Source organism: Rhinolophus sinicus, chromosome 17 (genome assembly GCF_057876585.1).
Source record: "Rhinolophus sinicus isolate RSI-liver-muscle chromosome 17, RSI-T2T, whole genome shotgun sequence".
NCBI lineage: Eukaryota > Metazoa > Chordata > Mammalia > Chiroptera > Rhinolophidae > Rhinolophus > Rhinolophus sinicus.
The window spans coordinates 49,190,622-49,207,500 of record NC_142517.1 but is presented as its reverse complement, the minus strand read 5'-3'; the positions used below and the strand labels follow the sequence as shown (position 1 = coordinate 49,207,500).

At 37.3% G+C, this 16,879-nt stretch overlaps 1 protein-coding gene across 4 annotated transcripts in view; it reads right to left on the bottom strand.

The window, feature by feature from the left end:
- MAP3K13 (mitogen-activated protein kinase kinase kinase 13) overlaps nucleotides 1-16,879 on the bottom strand; it is a 142,793-nt gene that overhangs the window by 39,959 nt on the left and 85,955 nt on the right. For all 4 annotated transcript variants that reach the window (XM_019735851.3, XM_019735855.3, XM_019735852.3 and 1 more), the window contains one exon: nucleotides 2,775-3,358. In XM_019735851.3, coding sequence (XP_019591410.3) covers nucleotides 2,775-3,273 — 499 coding nt within the window. In that variant the 5' untranslated portion in view covers nucleotides 3,274-3,358. The remainder of the gene's footprint in view (nucleotides 1-2,774; nucleotides 3,359-16,879) is intronic.

Here is a 16,879-nt window from a genome sequence, read left to right as displayed (position 1 = left end):
TTAGTCCCAGACTTTCTGCTGCTTTTACGTCTGTCCCATTGGTTCTCTTCCCCAGCTTTTATCTTCTCTCTGATTATTCATCACTATGACTACTATCTTAATTCCAACATCCACCATGATCCCTAAGACTGAGAAAAAGCCACACTCCCATCTACTTTAATGCATAAGTTCTCCTTTGTTTATTCAGACACGTCTATGACAATATTTGCTTTGCGGCTGAGAACTATATGGAAATAAAAAATTTCAATTACACATAGTACTATCTTACTTGCACTTCACTACCAACATACTAAATGGAAGATGAAGATATCATTAAAATTTTGTAAAATCTAGTGAAATTTCCACCTAAGTACCAAAATGCAGGGACATATCTCTTATATGTGCTATCCTTAGGTTGACTGTAATCCAGGATTAGAGATTAGCTCCCTGATCCCAGAACTGACAAGGAAAAAACTACAGTTTCTGCCTAGCAAATCTCTTTTACAGCCCACAGTAGGATATCTTGTCATCTGTTGAAGAGTTAGGCAGCTGCTGTGCCCTTGTAAACTTTGGCTGCACAGGACTGTTTCTTAGTTATTTCTGAAATAAGCCTTTGTGAAAGTCACATAATCAATTGGAAGAAAAAATAAATACAAGTTTATAGAACAATAAGAAAAAATTAAAGGATCCTTTTCACAAACAAAGAATGTGTCTGTTATACCTTTTATGAGTCTGAACCTCAACGTTGCATTTGGATCCTGAGACCTCCAAATTATCACCAAAATAATTATGAGATTGGACAAGTTAGGATCCTAAAAACCAAACGTAGTTTATCGCATAAGCAGATATTTGTAGGTTTTGTGCAGAGGAGAGGAGAGGGGACTTTTAAAAAATAATAAATTAAGGGTGGTTATCTCTGAATTGTGGGATGACCAGTCATTTTTATTTTCCTCATTGTGCTTATCTTTATTCCCAATTTAAAAAACAGTAATACTGTTTTACGTATGAGTCGCCAACATTTGTGTCACAAGGAATGGTGTTTTAATTTCCTTGAAACCTTAAGATCATGGAGGGGGAAAAGAGGCAGAATGTGCATAATATGGGAGTACGAATGAAAGACAGAGAGAGACAGACAGACAAATTCCAGGACTGACAAAGAATGTCTGCATGGGGCAGGAATGGATGCTGTGGTTGACAAATCCAGAAAAGTATATCCCGAATTGACAGATGTATTAGTAAATCCCAAAATCCTTATGGGAGAGGGGTACAGAGGAAGAAGTTGGTATTGGTTTAGGAGAAAGTATTTCATAAACAGGAAAAGTAGAATGCATGAAAGAAGTGGTTAATGGTGAGTAATGTTGACTTGTTGATGTGGAAAAGCTGTCAACAGTTGACTAAAAGAGATGAATATGTTTTTAAGGGAGGGCCAGAGAGTCCAACATTCAGTTATAAAATAAATAGAACAGTCTTATTTCTGGGCCATATTTTTCCTTTCCAAAATTTCTTAATGAGAGAACTTATAACAACAGACTCATTTACAGAAGGCTGCAAAGATATGTATCAAAAGCCTTAAAAGCAACAAACCCTTTGAACACAACCATTCCTCTTCTAGGAATTTACCCTAAGAAGTAATCAAAGATACAAGCAGAAATTAAGTAATAGATAGATGCTCATTGCAATATGGCTTATAATCACTAAAAATAGCAAACAAATTGTCAAGCAATAGAGGATTGCTTAAATATTGGCATGTTCACACAATTTAATATTATGTAGTCATTAAAAATGATGCTAAGAAGTATACTTCATGATATGGGAAATGTTCACAATATGAAGGGAAAAACAGTACAACTCTATTATTTTAAGGCACACATACACACACAAATAGACTAACATAATACATACCAAAAATATTAACGATGGTTATTTTCAGGAGAATGGGGATCACAGATTATTTTAACTTTTTTGGGGGGGGAATTTACCTGTATATTCCAAATTTTTTACATATACTACTTTTATTATCAGGGGAAAAAAAAATCTGCTTTAAAGAACACAAATGAGGTTATGAAGATCACTAGGGCCATGTGTTCCCTTTATTTCAAAACGCTTGAACTGGAATATATAAATATACATGCTACTCAATGATGGGAGTTAAAAATTTACCTTTTACAAATTTGTGGGATCTAGAAATAATAAAGCTTCCTAAGAATGGCTAGATAGTTTGTCTTTCCTTAAAATGTGAGCCTTCTGTGCCTTGACTGTGAGAAAAAAATTCCTTTTACTATAGCTTAAGGCCAGCCTGCAGTCTTCAGCGGCCACCCCATGTAGCTTCTCTCTGGGTTGAATTAGTCCAGTGGCCATCAGACTTTTTGATTGTATGAACTTTCAATTAAAAAAATGTAAACATGTAAACATTATGTGATTTATTTACAAAGTATATATCTGCACGACTTTATTAAAATACCAAAAATATATGAAAACATGAATAAAAACAGAAATTTGAAATGACGCAATAAAAAGAACAGGCACTCGAACATTTTCTTTCTCATAAAATAATGGATTGTCTTATGTGTACTCTACTCTGCACGCCACTGAACTACACAACCACAAAAGATGGGCTTCAACTGAAAAAGACCAGCCAAGTATAAACCTGTTCCATTCAGATGTCTATGGGAAATTGATAGGAGGTATTCATCTAGCACTAGTTCTTTAATTTATCCACAGGTCAAAGGTTACTCAGTTAATGAGGGTGGTGTGCTTACACAGGAAGTATCTCCCAGGTCCCTATTCTAGCTTACCTTGCTGCTGTAATTTGTAATCAGTGGAATATGCCTTCCCAATGATATTCCACACAGGCCTTAAGCATCCAAATAGTCCTTCAAGAAATCCGCCACTGCCACTGCCGCTGCCGCTGCCGCTGCCGCTGCCCGACCTGCTGAACTGAATCTTGATGTCTTCAGTTCCACTCATGCTCTCTCGATCCACAGTGCTGCTGTTCCCCTGAGACACGGCCATCTCTGATTCATCTTGTTCCCTTAGCTGAAGGACGCTGTTCTCAAACTGGTCCCTGGAATCCTCGCTTACGCTCGTCAACACTGTTGTGGTGATGGGGCTGTTCATGCCCTCTGTTAGCTCTGTTTGCACGCCCCCCTTTTCCTGCTGGTCCTTAAGGAGCTTGGGTGAAGGGTGGCTCCCCATGGGTGCAAGTTCATCTTGTAGTCCATTGAAGGTTTTGTTCTCACTCAAGGGTAAGTGTGGGGAAGAGTTGCAGCTCAGGTACTCCTGAGGGTCGGCCATCGTGCCATGAGTGTGCCCACAGCCCTGAGATGACACTCAGAGGATTATCTGAATAGAGTTCTGACGTAGTAGAGGGCTCCAAAACCTGGGGAAACAGGAGGAGGACATGAGATCACCCTTTCTTTAACTATCCACACTACTACACTTCTGTTTATAATAATAAAACATTGATACAATGGAGACTAAACAGTGGTGTATAGCTGCATGATGGAATACTGTGCAGCAATTAAAAACCATGTTGTAGAAGAGTCTTTACTCACATGAGAAAATGTTCATGACATGTTAGAACAATATATACCAGTTAGAACAATATATACAACACAAACTTTTTAAATTTTTTATGTAAAAGAATACACAAACATATACACAAAAAAAAAGACTGGAAGGATTTATCTAAAGAATTAACAATAGTTAATGTTAGATGGTTAGATTTGGGAGGGGTTTATATTGTGTTTTTCAAGATATTCCAAGCATTCTGCATTAACATGTTGCTATACACTGAATGTCTGTGTCCCCATCACCACGCTCCAAATTCATATGTTGAAACCTAATCCCCACTGTGATGGTATTTGGAGATGGGGCCTTTGGAAGGTGATCAGGGCATGAGGGTCAAGCCCTCATGAATGGGATTAGTGCCCTTACAAAAGAGACCCCACAGAGCTCCCTTGCCTCTTCTGCCAAGTGAGGACACAGTGAGAACATGGCTGTCTATGAACCAGGAAGTAGGTCCTAACCAGATAGCAAATCTGCCAGCACCTTGATTTTGGATGTCCCAGCCTCCAGAACAGTGAGAAGTAAATGTTTATTGTTTGAGCCATCTAGTCTATGGTATTCTTGTTATAGCAGCCTGAACAGACTAAGACAACAGATATTGTGTTTATAATCAGAAATAAAAATTTTATTTCCCTTCCCAAGGGGAAATTAAGTGTCCTGATAAATATATTGTTATTAGAAACTACATCCTCTGTTATTATAAGTCACTGCTCATCTTTTCTCGTTGCTTTAGTGTCTTATCCACGGGCACATTGCATTACTTTCTAAGGCATTCATTAATTCATGTAGATAAATGTCTTATGTATATGACAGGAGAAATTCCTAAGATATAACATTTATTTTTACTGTACTGCATCAAATCTGGGGCAACATAACTAAGCCCCAGCTCTTTAAACTTGTTCATTTCTCTGATCTGTCCATTAGCACCAATTTCTTAGGGTCACCATACTTCTGAAAATAAAGACATGGAATTAATTATTTTAGATTGGCCAGATCATGCAATGTCAATCTTAAATTTATTCAATGTAGGTCTCATCAGAAACTTATCTTTTTTTGCACATCCCTATATAATAGTCCTTCCCCCCCCCCCCCATTGTATTAACATCTAGAATCCGTTAGAGGCCAGGGTATAAAGATGATCTTGCTTTGCAGAGGGGGCAAAAGACAGACTAACAAAGACTGACAGTACAATGCTTACAATGAATCAACCCAGTGCTCTGAGAGCACAGAAGAGGGAGGGATAGTTTCAGGGATAACTGCCTAAAGGTGGTAACTATTGATCAGTTTGAAGTAAGTGTAGAAATTCATCAGGCAGGCAGGAAAGGGGTGAGTGAAAAAAGAGGGAGAGGGTAGTGTAGGTGTGGGGAAAGTATGGATGAGGCCATGGAGAGATGAAAGACTATGGAACAGATGAGAAATCTAAGTGGCTAGAATGTAGGTTATATGTGTGTGTGTATAGAGAAAGGTAAGAATGGGGATTCAGTTGGGGGCTAGATTGTAAGAAGCTTTGTATGCTAGGCTAAGAGGTTTGGATTTTATCCTGAAGGTGACAAGGAGCCATAGTATCCTATATTGGGGGTTATGAATAAAAATAAACCATACTTATTTTATTAATTTCTTATCTTTATTACTGAGACACAAATTTTAAGCTTTCTTTTTTTTCATTTCCATATCCTATGAATAGTTTGTGTGAGTGAACCAAGGAAAATAATTTATCCTTTGAACTTTCATTCATTCATTTAAACATTTATTGAGCTCCTATTACATACTATTCAATGTGTTAAGCATTAATGAGCGGTACATAGGTTCCTACCCTTTAGGAATTTAAAATATAGAGGGAAAGCCCAATAGGTCATAACAGCCATATAGTTAGATATGGCACACAGACATGTACAGGATGCTGCGGAACTGGAGAAAATAAACATCAAATATGTCTAGAGGGGTCACAGAGGAAATTTTGTTTAGGTTGGGAGATGAACCAGGGATTACTAGGAAAGTGAAACGAGGTCTTCCAGGCAATATTGAGGAGCAGCAGGAGATAACCCTTACAAAGGTGGGCAAAGGGCAGTGTATATGGTGGTGTATGATGAGCTAAAGCTTTTGGATTTTATCCTCAAGGCAACAGAGAGCCATTAAGGAATTCTAAGTGAAGGAGTGATTTGGTCAGATTTGTAATTTAAAATCACATCTGTAGAAGTAGAGGTTGGAATGAAGGGGAAAGACTGAAGGTCAAGATGTCAGTTAGGAGGAAGAGTCCAAGTAAGAAATGATGAGGGCCCGAATCAAGCAGTAGAAATGGCAATGAAGGGGGGGGGCAGATTTAAAAAGTACAACTGGTAAGATCTAGTGATCGATTAGACATAGGGCTGGGTAAGGAAATGCGAGAGGAGGGGAATAACTGCCAGATAGTCTTCGTGGGATAATGGATAAAGGGGCAATGGTGTTAACAGAGATATGAAATATCGGAAGAAAAGATTTGAAAAGAAGGTAATTAGCTCAGTTATAGACTTAGAGGGTTTGAGTCCTACTGTGGATGTCATGCACTGAACCAGGCTTTTATTTTGTTATCTGATTTTCAAAAGGCACTTTGTTGAATCATACTAAGTGAAATAAGTCAGACAGAAGAGGACAAGAACCGTATGATTTCACTCATATGTGGGATATAAAACAGAAAGCAATAAATGAACAAACAAATAAAAGCAAACTTATAGATACGGACAACAGAAAGGTGGTTACCAGAGGAAAGCGGGTTGGAGGAGGACAAAGAGGGTAAAGGGGGTCAAATGAATGGTAACAGAAGGAAACTAGACTTTGCGTGGTGAACACACAATTGAGTATACAGATGTCGTATTAGAATGTTGTACACCTGAAATTTATATAATGTTATTAACCAATGTTACCCCAATAAGTGTAGTTGATAAGTAAATAAATAATAAAGAGACACTTTGTAGAAAGGGATTTGAAGAGAGGTAAAGATAGGTGGTCCTTTAGCTCAGGGGCTGAAGTATCAAAATAATACAAGGGTGACCTCAAGTGAAATTAAAAATGTACTTATTGAAGAAATGGTAGGAGCGGTGCCATGCAATAGGCTAGGTTCTCTGGATACAGGACATTATTGCTGCCATTACTACTTTTAATGACAATTATGACAAAGTGCTTTACTATTTATAGAGCGTTGTTTAGATAATCAGTGATGTGCTGGTGAACCAGCTCTCCAGAAAAAACACCAACAAAAAACCCAACAGTCCAATTTGTAGTGTTTGCCAATTTCCCTGGTATAAATATTCCCACCACAGCAGATTTCAAGCTAATAACAGTTTAACAATCTGCGTGCAAAGTTACTAAATATTTAACAATGGGCTCTTACAAATTGGTGTATAAGCCAGCTCTAGCACTAGTAATCCCTGTAAGAGTGTCCTCCTTTCATAGAGAAGTAAGAAATTTTTCTAAGGTCATATATGGAGTAAGTGGTAGAGCAGGTATTAAAATCTAGCTCAAAATTCAGATCCCCAAATTCCCTTGCATTTTTTACAACACGATGGCCCCTTTTATGATAACCCCTCACTTTCTTGGAGTGTTTCAGAGGTTAAAACATGCTGCTGCCTATGATCTTGATCTAAAAATTTCAGGCCCTATGTAAGGAAGCCAGAGCATGGACTCATCTGCCCTATTTTTCACAGAAGGACACTAAAGCCTAGAGAGAGATCTATGCTAAAGGCCACAGAGCCAGCTTGAATACCAGCTTATTTTTCCTTATCCCCAAACTCTGTTCTGCACCATGCAGTTTCTGTAAGACACAATTCCTGACTTTCAAAGCTTACAAACTACTTAAGGGAATCACCTCCTGACTGCCCCGTCCCGTAACAAATGTACCATATTCTGTTATATAAAGCTGTGTGAAACAACCAACACACACACACACACACACACACACACACACACAACAAAACAAAGAAAAAACAGTAATGGGGGCTGGAGGAGTTAACTCGGGTTGAATAACAGAGGTAGGACTTGCGATGAAGCTTTGAAAGGACAATGTATTTGAAACTGACAGAGGAAAGGAAGCCAGGAGGAAAAAGAGCATCATCAGAGGGAGGGAAGCAGAACTGACCAGGGCATGTAACTTAAATTCTAGGGTATGGAGAAATGTAGGGGCTGGGAAGATGCCTGGGAATATAAGGATGGGAAAAAGAAGGAAGGAAGGCAGGAAGGGAAGGGAAAGGAAAGGTAAGGAAGGGAAAGGAAGGGGAGGGAAGGGAAGAAGGAAGGAAGGAAGGGCTGGAGCCCTTTGTTACAGCAATAGCCATTGGCTGAGTGAACCTCCACTTCCCTCACCCCATCCTCTCCACTCTGTTCCCTTTGTGATCATCTCTACACTTTGACATTACTGATCCCCTCACATTGCTTTCTTGCTGACCCCCTGCCCCAACCTTGAGCTGTCACTTGCCTTTGGCTTTGCCAACCTTGCTCTGCCTGATCTCTTTCACGACTGCTGACTTCAGACTATCTGACCTGGCCACTGCCTCAGCAGTTCCTTCCGGTCTGCCTTTGCCTTTGGGACTTGTGGTTATCCTATACAGCACAGCGTGTCCTTTATGCGATTGGCTCACATCAGACTTGAGGATAACGCAAATACCCAAATGTGTATGTGAATTTCAGCCAAACACCTATTTGTGTAATTTGTTCTTTGAGTCAAACTACAGGACTTTATGTTAAATTCCTGGTAAATTTCCATTCTGTCCACTTTTATCCTGAGTTTCTCCCTGATGACATCATATTGGAATGAGTTCATCACGAAAAGTTAGCAAAACGTGTGTTTGTTTTGTAATCTCTTCCCATGTCTAAAAGGTTAAGGGTGCCCATGGAGTGGACCTGTTCCCCTGTGGGCACCGAGGATGAGTCTAAGCATGGTCATCACATTTAGTTTGATATTTAAGAGATCAGGGAACAACATGACCTTCAAAGAATATAGTCCAAGCTACTTGTTTTACATATAAGAATCAAATCTCAGATAGATTGCTGACTTGCTCAATACAACTCAATAATGGCAGAGCTGGGATGAGTCCTCCTTCCTCATCCTATGCTCTTCCCCTAGTCAGGTTGTTTATGCAGACAAAGAGCGACGGATAGCCATGATATAACTCCTCATGACAAAAACAATAGTAAGTCGTCATTATTCTAGACTCCCGAAAGCTCCTCCCAAGGAAGCACAGGCACCCACTCAGAGGGGTGACCCTGCCCTGTCAACGGACCAGTGAAAGGCGACCCAGCTACTGGTGATTCAGCACTGCTCTGGGAGTGGGCAGAGGCGAGGGAAACCTCAAGATGTGTATAAAGGCGTGTGGTCAAAGAGGCTCTCCTCTGCTCACCAGGAATACCGAGTGCAATCTCAACCAACAAAGGCAGAGAAATGGAGAGACTCAAGAACAAAGGGAAAGAAATCACCACCATGACTATATTCAAACATGATCAGAGCTGACTCTACATTTAAGAAGAGTGTCGGAGGATAACAATACCTAAATTTTACCTGTGTTTGTATGTACACCCACCCATTGCCACGGCACAGTGAAGACGCTGGTGAGTGGAAACCGAAGGAACACAAACAGCCACTATCCCTGCCTCTGTCTTTGCCCTCTCAGTCCTCTCTCCCTGTCCAGCTCTGGCTCAGGTACCCGCGTGGGAACTGACTGTTTGGATCTTTTATTCCATGAAAAGCCAAAGCGAGTATTGATTGGAAGGGGGCAGAAAGGAAATGAGGCAAGATTTTTAAACACTGGAAGTCAAATAGAAAAAGATAAGGAAGAGTAGGGGGTACAGGGGCAAGGTTGGCACGTCACCCTTATCGCTAGGCAGGTGAAGTGATGCTGCTGCTACCCTCGCAAGGGCTCCTGAACCTGCCAGGATTGCAAAGAAGTGCTTCCCTGATTGCCCTCCAGGCACACTTCCTTTGCCCCGTGAATTTCTCAGCCCTGAGAGGAAGTGGTTTGTGCAAAATTAGTAGGCCAGGGTTGGAGACAGCAGCAGCTGTGCATTTGCTGGGCACTGCCAAATTCTGGAAATTACCTTGGCTTTGTGCCAAAATGGATCCAGCACAGAGAAAAAGAGGAATAGAAGAGGCAATGTAGCCAAATGACCCTCGAATCTTGTGTTTATTTTATAATATGATTTCCCTCATGTTGCTAATAGAGGATAATTTTATGATAGATCATATTTTGGGTCTTATACTATACATATGAGTAAATCAAAGTTTCTGGAAAATTTTGCCCCACAGATAAAGTTTTCAGTATGACTAAAATTGAATAAAAATTTAACTTAAGCATTACTGCTTATGTTTCTTAATTGATGTTGAGCTCTTACCAAGCTGTCTTCTCTTTATTTTGTACTTTCTTGACTTAAAATAAACACAACACTGCCATCCTAACCTTCTGGGCATTTCTCTAAAATTCATATGGTAATAATTAGAGCATAAGAAAGATTTCTGATACTTTAAAACTGGGGCTGAGTTACTTGTTCATAGTAATAACATAAAATGATCTTCCCGGGACCGAGGTCTGTCGCCTAGATCTTGATTTGAATTTTGAAAAAATTAGATAGCTTTTACTAATGGAATTAAAATGATAAGTATGTGATTTAAAATCACATCAAGAGAGTAGCCTACAATCCTGTTTTTACCCCTAACTTGCTCTCATACCTGAGGACCATGTACAGAAACTCCTATTTGAAAGGACAATAATTAACTCACATCAACCAAATTCTCCAACCTACCTCATCCCATCTTTTTTATAACATTTCATTCAACAATTCAAAAATACTGATTCAGGGCCTACCATATACCTATATTTTTTGTTAAGATTATGAATGTTTAATAATATTGAAGTACGCTGGAGCCAGAAAAAAATACAAATTACAAAAAGGCAAATCCTCCATGTTGACGGATTACCTTCTACATACTAGTACCTATAAGTACAATCATGATTAAAGTTAAAATAAGTCTATAATGTTGGTTTTAAAATGAATAAAGATGCTTCTTTTTCAGAGTTGTAGATTATAAACTTATCAAGAAATAGAAACTTCTGAGACTTCAAGAATACCTTAAGTCAGGGGCTAAACATATCTCTCGACCAAAGTAATGATTTCTCTATAACCTCCATAAATCTATGATAAATAATATATGCTACTATTAGTGTTAATATTCCAGAACAGAATCAACACTTCCTGAGCTAACTCTGACTTTGCCATATGAAGAAAATCAATAACTAAACAAATTCACTTAAAATGTCTTTAAAAATAAGATAAAGACATATATAACTTTAAATATACAAATATTAAGAAATATAAAAAATTATACAAACATTACAAGAAAAGAGAAAATAGGTTTAAAAGATCAATAGTGGTTATTCCTGTTCTTTTAAATTTTCTCTATTTTCCTAAATTTCTATTAGCATGCATTACTTGTTAATCCAAAGTTTTCAATTCAAATCTTCATTGCTTTAAACACATAGACAAACGAGCCAACTTTCCTATATTTGCATATGTGACAAATGGTATGAAATGTTAAGGACATTGTCAGGAAACCTAATTGTCAGTGTATGCTGAGGTTTGCAAACTGGCTTAAGAAGAATAATTATAAATTCAAAATGAAAAGCAAAATGAATAAAAAACAGATGACAATGAGGAAACAAAACTTGATGACTCCATTTTGTTTTTACCTTTTCTATTAGTAAGAATCATATTCAAGCAGGAAAAGGTAGTATAATTGTGCCTAACAGAAATGGAGCTCAAGACAGATGAAGAGACAAGGGCATATGTAAGTGTTGATTATTTCCAAGTTCTAAAGTCCAGCTGTATTACATGCTAAGGCACTAAAACACTTGTATTTAGGAGCACAAAAACAACCTTTGGTAAAGAATTATCTTTAGGAACTGTGAGCAAGACACTTATTCATGGAAAAGGAATAGATATAGAAATACCTTAACTTAAAAAAAGAAAAGAGGGGGCGGCCAGATGGCTCAGTTGGTTAGAGCATGAGCTCTTAACAACAGGGTTGCTGGTTCAATTCCCACGTGGGCCAGTGAGCTGCGCCCTCCACAACTAGACTGAAGGATAACGACTTGAAACTGCTGGGCCCTGGAGAAACACACTGTTCCCCAATATTCCCCAATTAAAAAAAAAAAAGTCCAAACTATGTCTACTTCAGTACCTTTTACCTTTGCTTTCCTACACCTGAGAACTGATCTTCTCAAGGCTTGCTCCTTCACATCAGCACCTCAGAAAGGGCTTCTCTGACCCTGTAAGCTCCCCTCTTTAAAAAAGAGAAGAAAAGAAAGAAAAGAAAAGAGAGGACTATAGAATACATAGAACTATGAACTTGAGCTGGTCCCTGATACAAGCATCAAGTATACAGTAAGCACTCAATAAATACTATTCTCTTTTCTTCTTTTCCTTTCCTGTTATTTTGTACTTTTCCCCTCTCTTTTTCGAAATCTATGACTCTCCTTAAGACAAACAGTTTAGGAGAACAATCAAAATTACTTAAAAATAATTATTTTAAATTAAAATTATTTTTAACAAATTGGGCTACAATACAAATTTTAATACTGTTTCCCAATAAATCAATTCAGAACCTTCTATGCACTTCATCATATAGAGCGCAATATTGTGAGGGGCTAAGAGGGAAAGCACTAGAGGAAGAGAGACCTAGATTCAAATATTAATCATAACTTGACCTTATTCTCTCTCAAATTCATTGTCTATAATAAGTGAAAACAACAGAATTCACCTCATTGAATAGATTAGATGGTTACATGAGACAATGAATATATAACACACTTACCTAGTACACAGTGAATCTTTAATATTTGTTAGCTACCTAAATATTTAACTAGAAAAACTAGAATAAAAAGATATATGTCAATATGCTCAATATGTATGTGAAATCAAGTGGTCCTAAAGTATGGCTATTTCCATTTTATAATGAAAAGACCATTTATTTCCAAGGGGTTAAGTAGAACAGCTTAGCCCAGAAATAAGCAATGGGCTAGCCTAGAATTTGACATCACTATACATTGGCCCTAAGCCCTGAGACCACTCTGATCTCTTTTGTAGTTTCTATGTTGTTTGCAAAAAAAATTTTTTTTTAATTGTTTTTTGGCTATAATTTGGAGAATTATAGATGTTGAGAGATTAATAATCCCCTAACTTGGAAACAGTACAAGTAGCACAAGTTATAACATCAGCAATCTGATGTAGAGAATAAAAACATATTTAATAATTATTTCTAATAAATATCACAATGTTAACATATAACCACATTTGTTTACTACGTCATATCTATTTTCCTTTGTAGACTAAGTATGTTTCTAAAGAAAACAAATAAGCAAAATACAATTAGAGATTAATTCACATTGGAAATACACTAGGGATTAAACTGAAGGAAACTTTTTATGCTGTATATAATCATTTTTCTGAATTAAGATTTTTCTGAAGTCTGCGTGAACACTGCCTATGTGACAGCAGGAAGAGGCGCTATCACAACAGTTGTTGTGGGACCCTATGTCAGCCCAGGCCCAGGCAAAAAACAGATGGTACACTCAAATGAGGCAAATGAAGAGAGTTTAATAAGAGACTACTTACAAAGGCAGGGGCAGGAAAAGGCACAAGGACGCTATTCCCTAAAGCTAGTAATAGCCAGGAGGCTATCAACTGGGCAGGGAAAAAATGACTACCAGAACCTGGAGAGCATAGCTGTAGAAGGAGGTCATCCAACAAGAGCTGGAATTTTCCACGAAGCTGCAGATCCTACAGACTGTTCTAAGCGTATCCAACATGTACTTATTAGCAAGCAAGGAGCTGGCAAGTGTCCTTCTGCCATCCTTGCATTGCTTTTTCAAGTCTTGCTTAGGAATGATAGAATCAGAAGTTGTTAGAATTAGAGGGAGCAATGAGCGGGTCATGACTTCTATTTTTCAAGAGACATAACTCACTCTCATTAGTTTGTAAATTTACTAGGAGTAGAATCCAAGTATCATCTATCTCTGTACCTTGTCCCTCTTCTTTTCCTTCCTTCCTATCTAGACTCAGTACCTAGTACAGGACCTGATATAACATGATACAATTTTTACTTTTTGGATGGGAGAATTTTACATGCACACACACACACACACACAGAGCAGTGTGATAAACAATATATTAACGACAATAGCTAATATTTACTAAGATTATTGCCACTCACCAATCTAAACACTTTTCCTATATTAACTTCCCTAATCCTCATATCAATTCTTTGAGAAAGGTACTATTATTACCCCTGATAATAACTGATAAAAAATTGGGGCACAGAGAGTTTAAAAATCCGACCTATAGCTACTAAGTGGTAAAGACAGGAGTTGAACCCAGTTGCACTCCGGTTCCAGAGCCTGAGCCTTGAACTTAAGTTCTATACTTAGGATGAAAGGTGAAAATTCCTAGCAACAAATAAAGGCAAGTGGAGAATACTAAAATATGTCCACTTTCTATAGGGTTTACTTCATTCTGTTTTAACATTGAACCCCTATACTTGCATATTCCAATATGGTAGCTTCTAGTTATATGTGGCTATACTGTCCAATATGGCAGCTTCTAGTCATAAGTGGCCATTTAACTTAAAATTAATTAAAATTAAATAAGAATTCAGTTCCTCAGTTGCATTAGTCCGTTTCAAGTGCTCAAAGGTGCATGTGGCTAGTGGCAACCATATTGGACAATGTGAAATAGAACCTTTCCATCATCACAGAAAGTTCTATTGGACAGCAGTGCTCTACATGCTTTATTCATATTAATAGACTTTTTTTCGTTTTTTTGTGAGGATTAGTAAAACTGTGGTTTCCCTCCGTATGTGGTGATTTGCTAAATGCATAGAACTCCATTACCTCCTTTAAAATAACAGGTTTACTACCACATTTTAGTAATCCCTATAGACGAAGTGATTTAAGTACAGCTCATTCTAATGATGGTTTGTCAGGACCAAATTAAAGCAGAGATTTTTTTTTTAAAAAAGGATTTTCCAAGGGACCATAGCCAGGTATCTAAAATCATCAGAAGAATCAAAGGAATAATTTTCAAATACCTAAGTAGCTTCAACAGTCATTTGTGGAGAATTTTAAAATTGCAATTGGATTACTGCTATTTTTAAAAATTACCCTTCCTTGAAGTTCTTAATCACAGTCCTAGTGTAAGTGAAAGGCAGAAAATTAAGGAATGGCTAATGGAGGGAAGAGTGAACAGGACCAGAAGTTTCTACCAAATCACCAATAGCTCTTGTAACTTCTCAGAGAAGACTGTATTACAGATAACCAGGATAAAAACTCCAGGAGGATCAAGGAACTCTAGACTCTGGATCCAATGTCCAATTTTAATAGTGATGTAATTAAAACCATATTAGAGAAAGATCCTATTGCTTTAGACTTTTACATTTCTCCTTACCATTTTTTTTTTGTTCACAAAGGCAGTCCTGAGTTTTAATTTTTTAAGGTAATGATTTAGTCAAGATAATACCCTAGAAAATGTCTGACAGAACATTTTGAGCTTTACCAAGAATAGAAATTTGAAATTGGCAAAGATCAATCATTTTTCACCTATCTCATGTCACTGTTTTGGATGTGTATTTGACTTTGTGCTAGAGAGTAATCCAAACCCAATATTTAATTATTCATTGGTATAGTTTCCATTTCTACTCCCAATATATAGCTTAAGTTTGCAGAGGATCCTTGATGAGTCCCATCTGTCCAGGATGAGGATGACAAGGAAAAACATCAATTACTATTAAATATTTATTCTAAGTGTTAAAAAATAATAAATTTATAAGACAGTTCTAATGGAAAGAATAATAAACGCAGAATAACAAACAATTTGTGACAGAAAACAGTATGCAGTGCCTAAATACAAACATTAATATTACAGAGGATGCAATTTAAAGACGTATTTAGGTGCCTCCCTTCAGAAATTATAATTTGTACACATGACAACACACATTTTCAATACACATGTTCCTAAAATGTTGCATATAAATCACATTTTAAAAAAAGTTACCATTTAAAAACTCCCAATAGAAGTTACTAGTATTTAAAGCAACACTGACAAATCTGTTTGCAAAGTAGAAAATCCTTTTGAAATACTAATGTTTTTTTTAATTATTGTACTTATTTAGTTAATTTGAATTTTCTCCCATCTCAGTGTCGGTATCAAACCACTAATCAACTCATTAACCATCACTTCTCACAGCTGTTAGTAAATCTGCTTGAGTAGTTACTATTTAATCACTAACATCTCATATTGTAGATGATCTCTACAACACATACATTTCTCTCACTAGAAGAGAAGCTTGCTGAGTGTAGGGACCATCTTATTATTGTTTTTTCCAATACCTAACATGGAACCTAACATTAACAGAAATCCTATGAATCAATGAACTGAGGTAAAAAAAACCAAAAACAAAAAAACAACAATAAAAAACCACACCAAAATCCCCCACCTTTTTAAAATTTTTAAATAATACTTTTAAAAGCTTATTCCAAAACACTTTCAAGTTTTATCTACCTGACAAAGTCCAGGATTCCAGAATTTGTACATAATGATTTTATAAATACCAACCTTTGTTCTTCAACACTGATGGGTCTTAAAAGTTCCAGGCTACATTCCTAAGGCAGGACACACACACACCTGAATCATTTCAGCTGTCCTTGTCTGATCCACCTCCAACTTTACTTGATCTTTCTTTACTCTTACAACCCAGAATTATGCTCTAATGTTACTGCCCCCTGCTGAGGGGATACTTTTTTTTATTTCATTGCTAGATCCCTTCTGACGATGCCCAACACGTTAGTGAGTTGACCATACTCAGCACACTGAGCAAATTTCATCAGTGAATAACCTACAATTACCTACCATTACAACAAGGTTCCTCACAGGACTGTAATGAACCAGATCCTAATGAAGCTCATAATAAAATAAATAGTTGTTTTCCCCATGTTGATTATATTATGCTTATGATATGTTGTAATAGGAAAGGATATGGGATTTCAAGTCGGAAAGATCTTATGTATTTGAACCCTAGCTCTGCCACTTATCAGCTATGAAATCTTCAACAAGGTACATAAATACTTCATTTGTACACTGGAGATAATATAAAGCTCCCTGTTGGGATTGTTGTAGATTCAAATCAAACTAACAAGCATTTCATTGAGTGCTTACTATAAACAAGACCCACACATCTTCAAATGGTTTTTCTCTGTTATTTTGGCCCCGGAGATAAGTTTAATTGCAAAATTGGAAGATTTCACTCTGTGCTCACATTTTC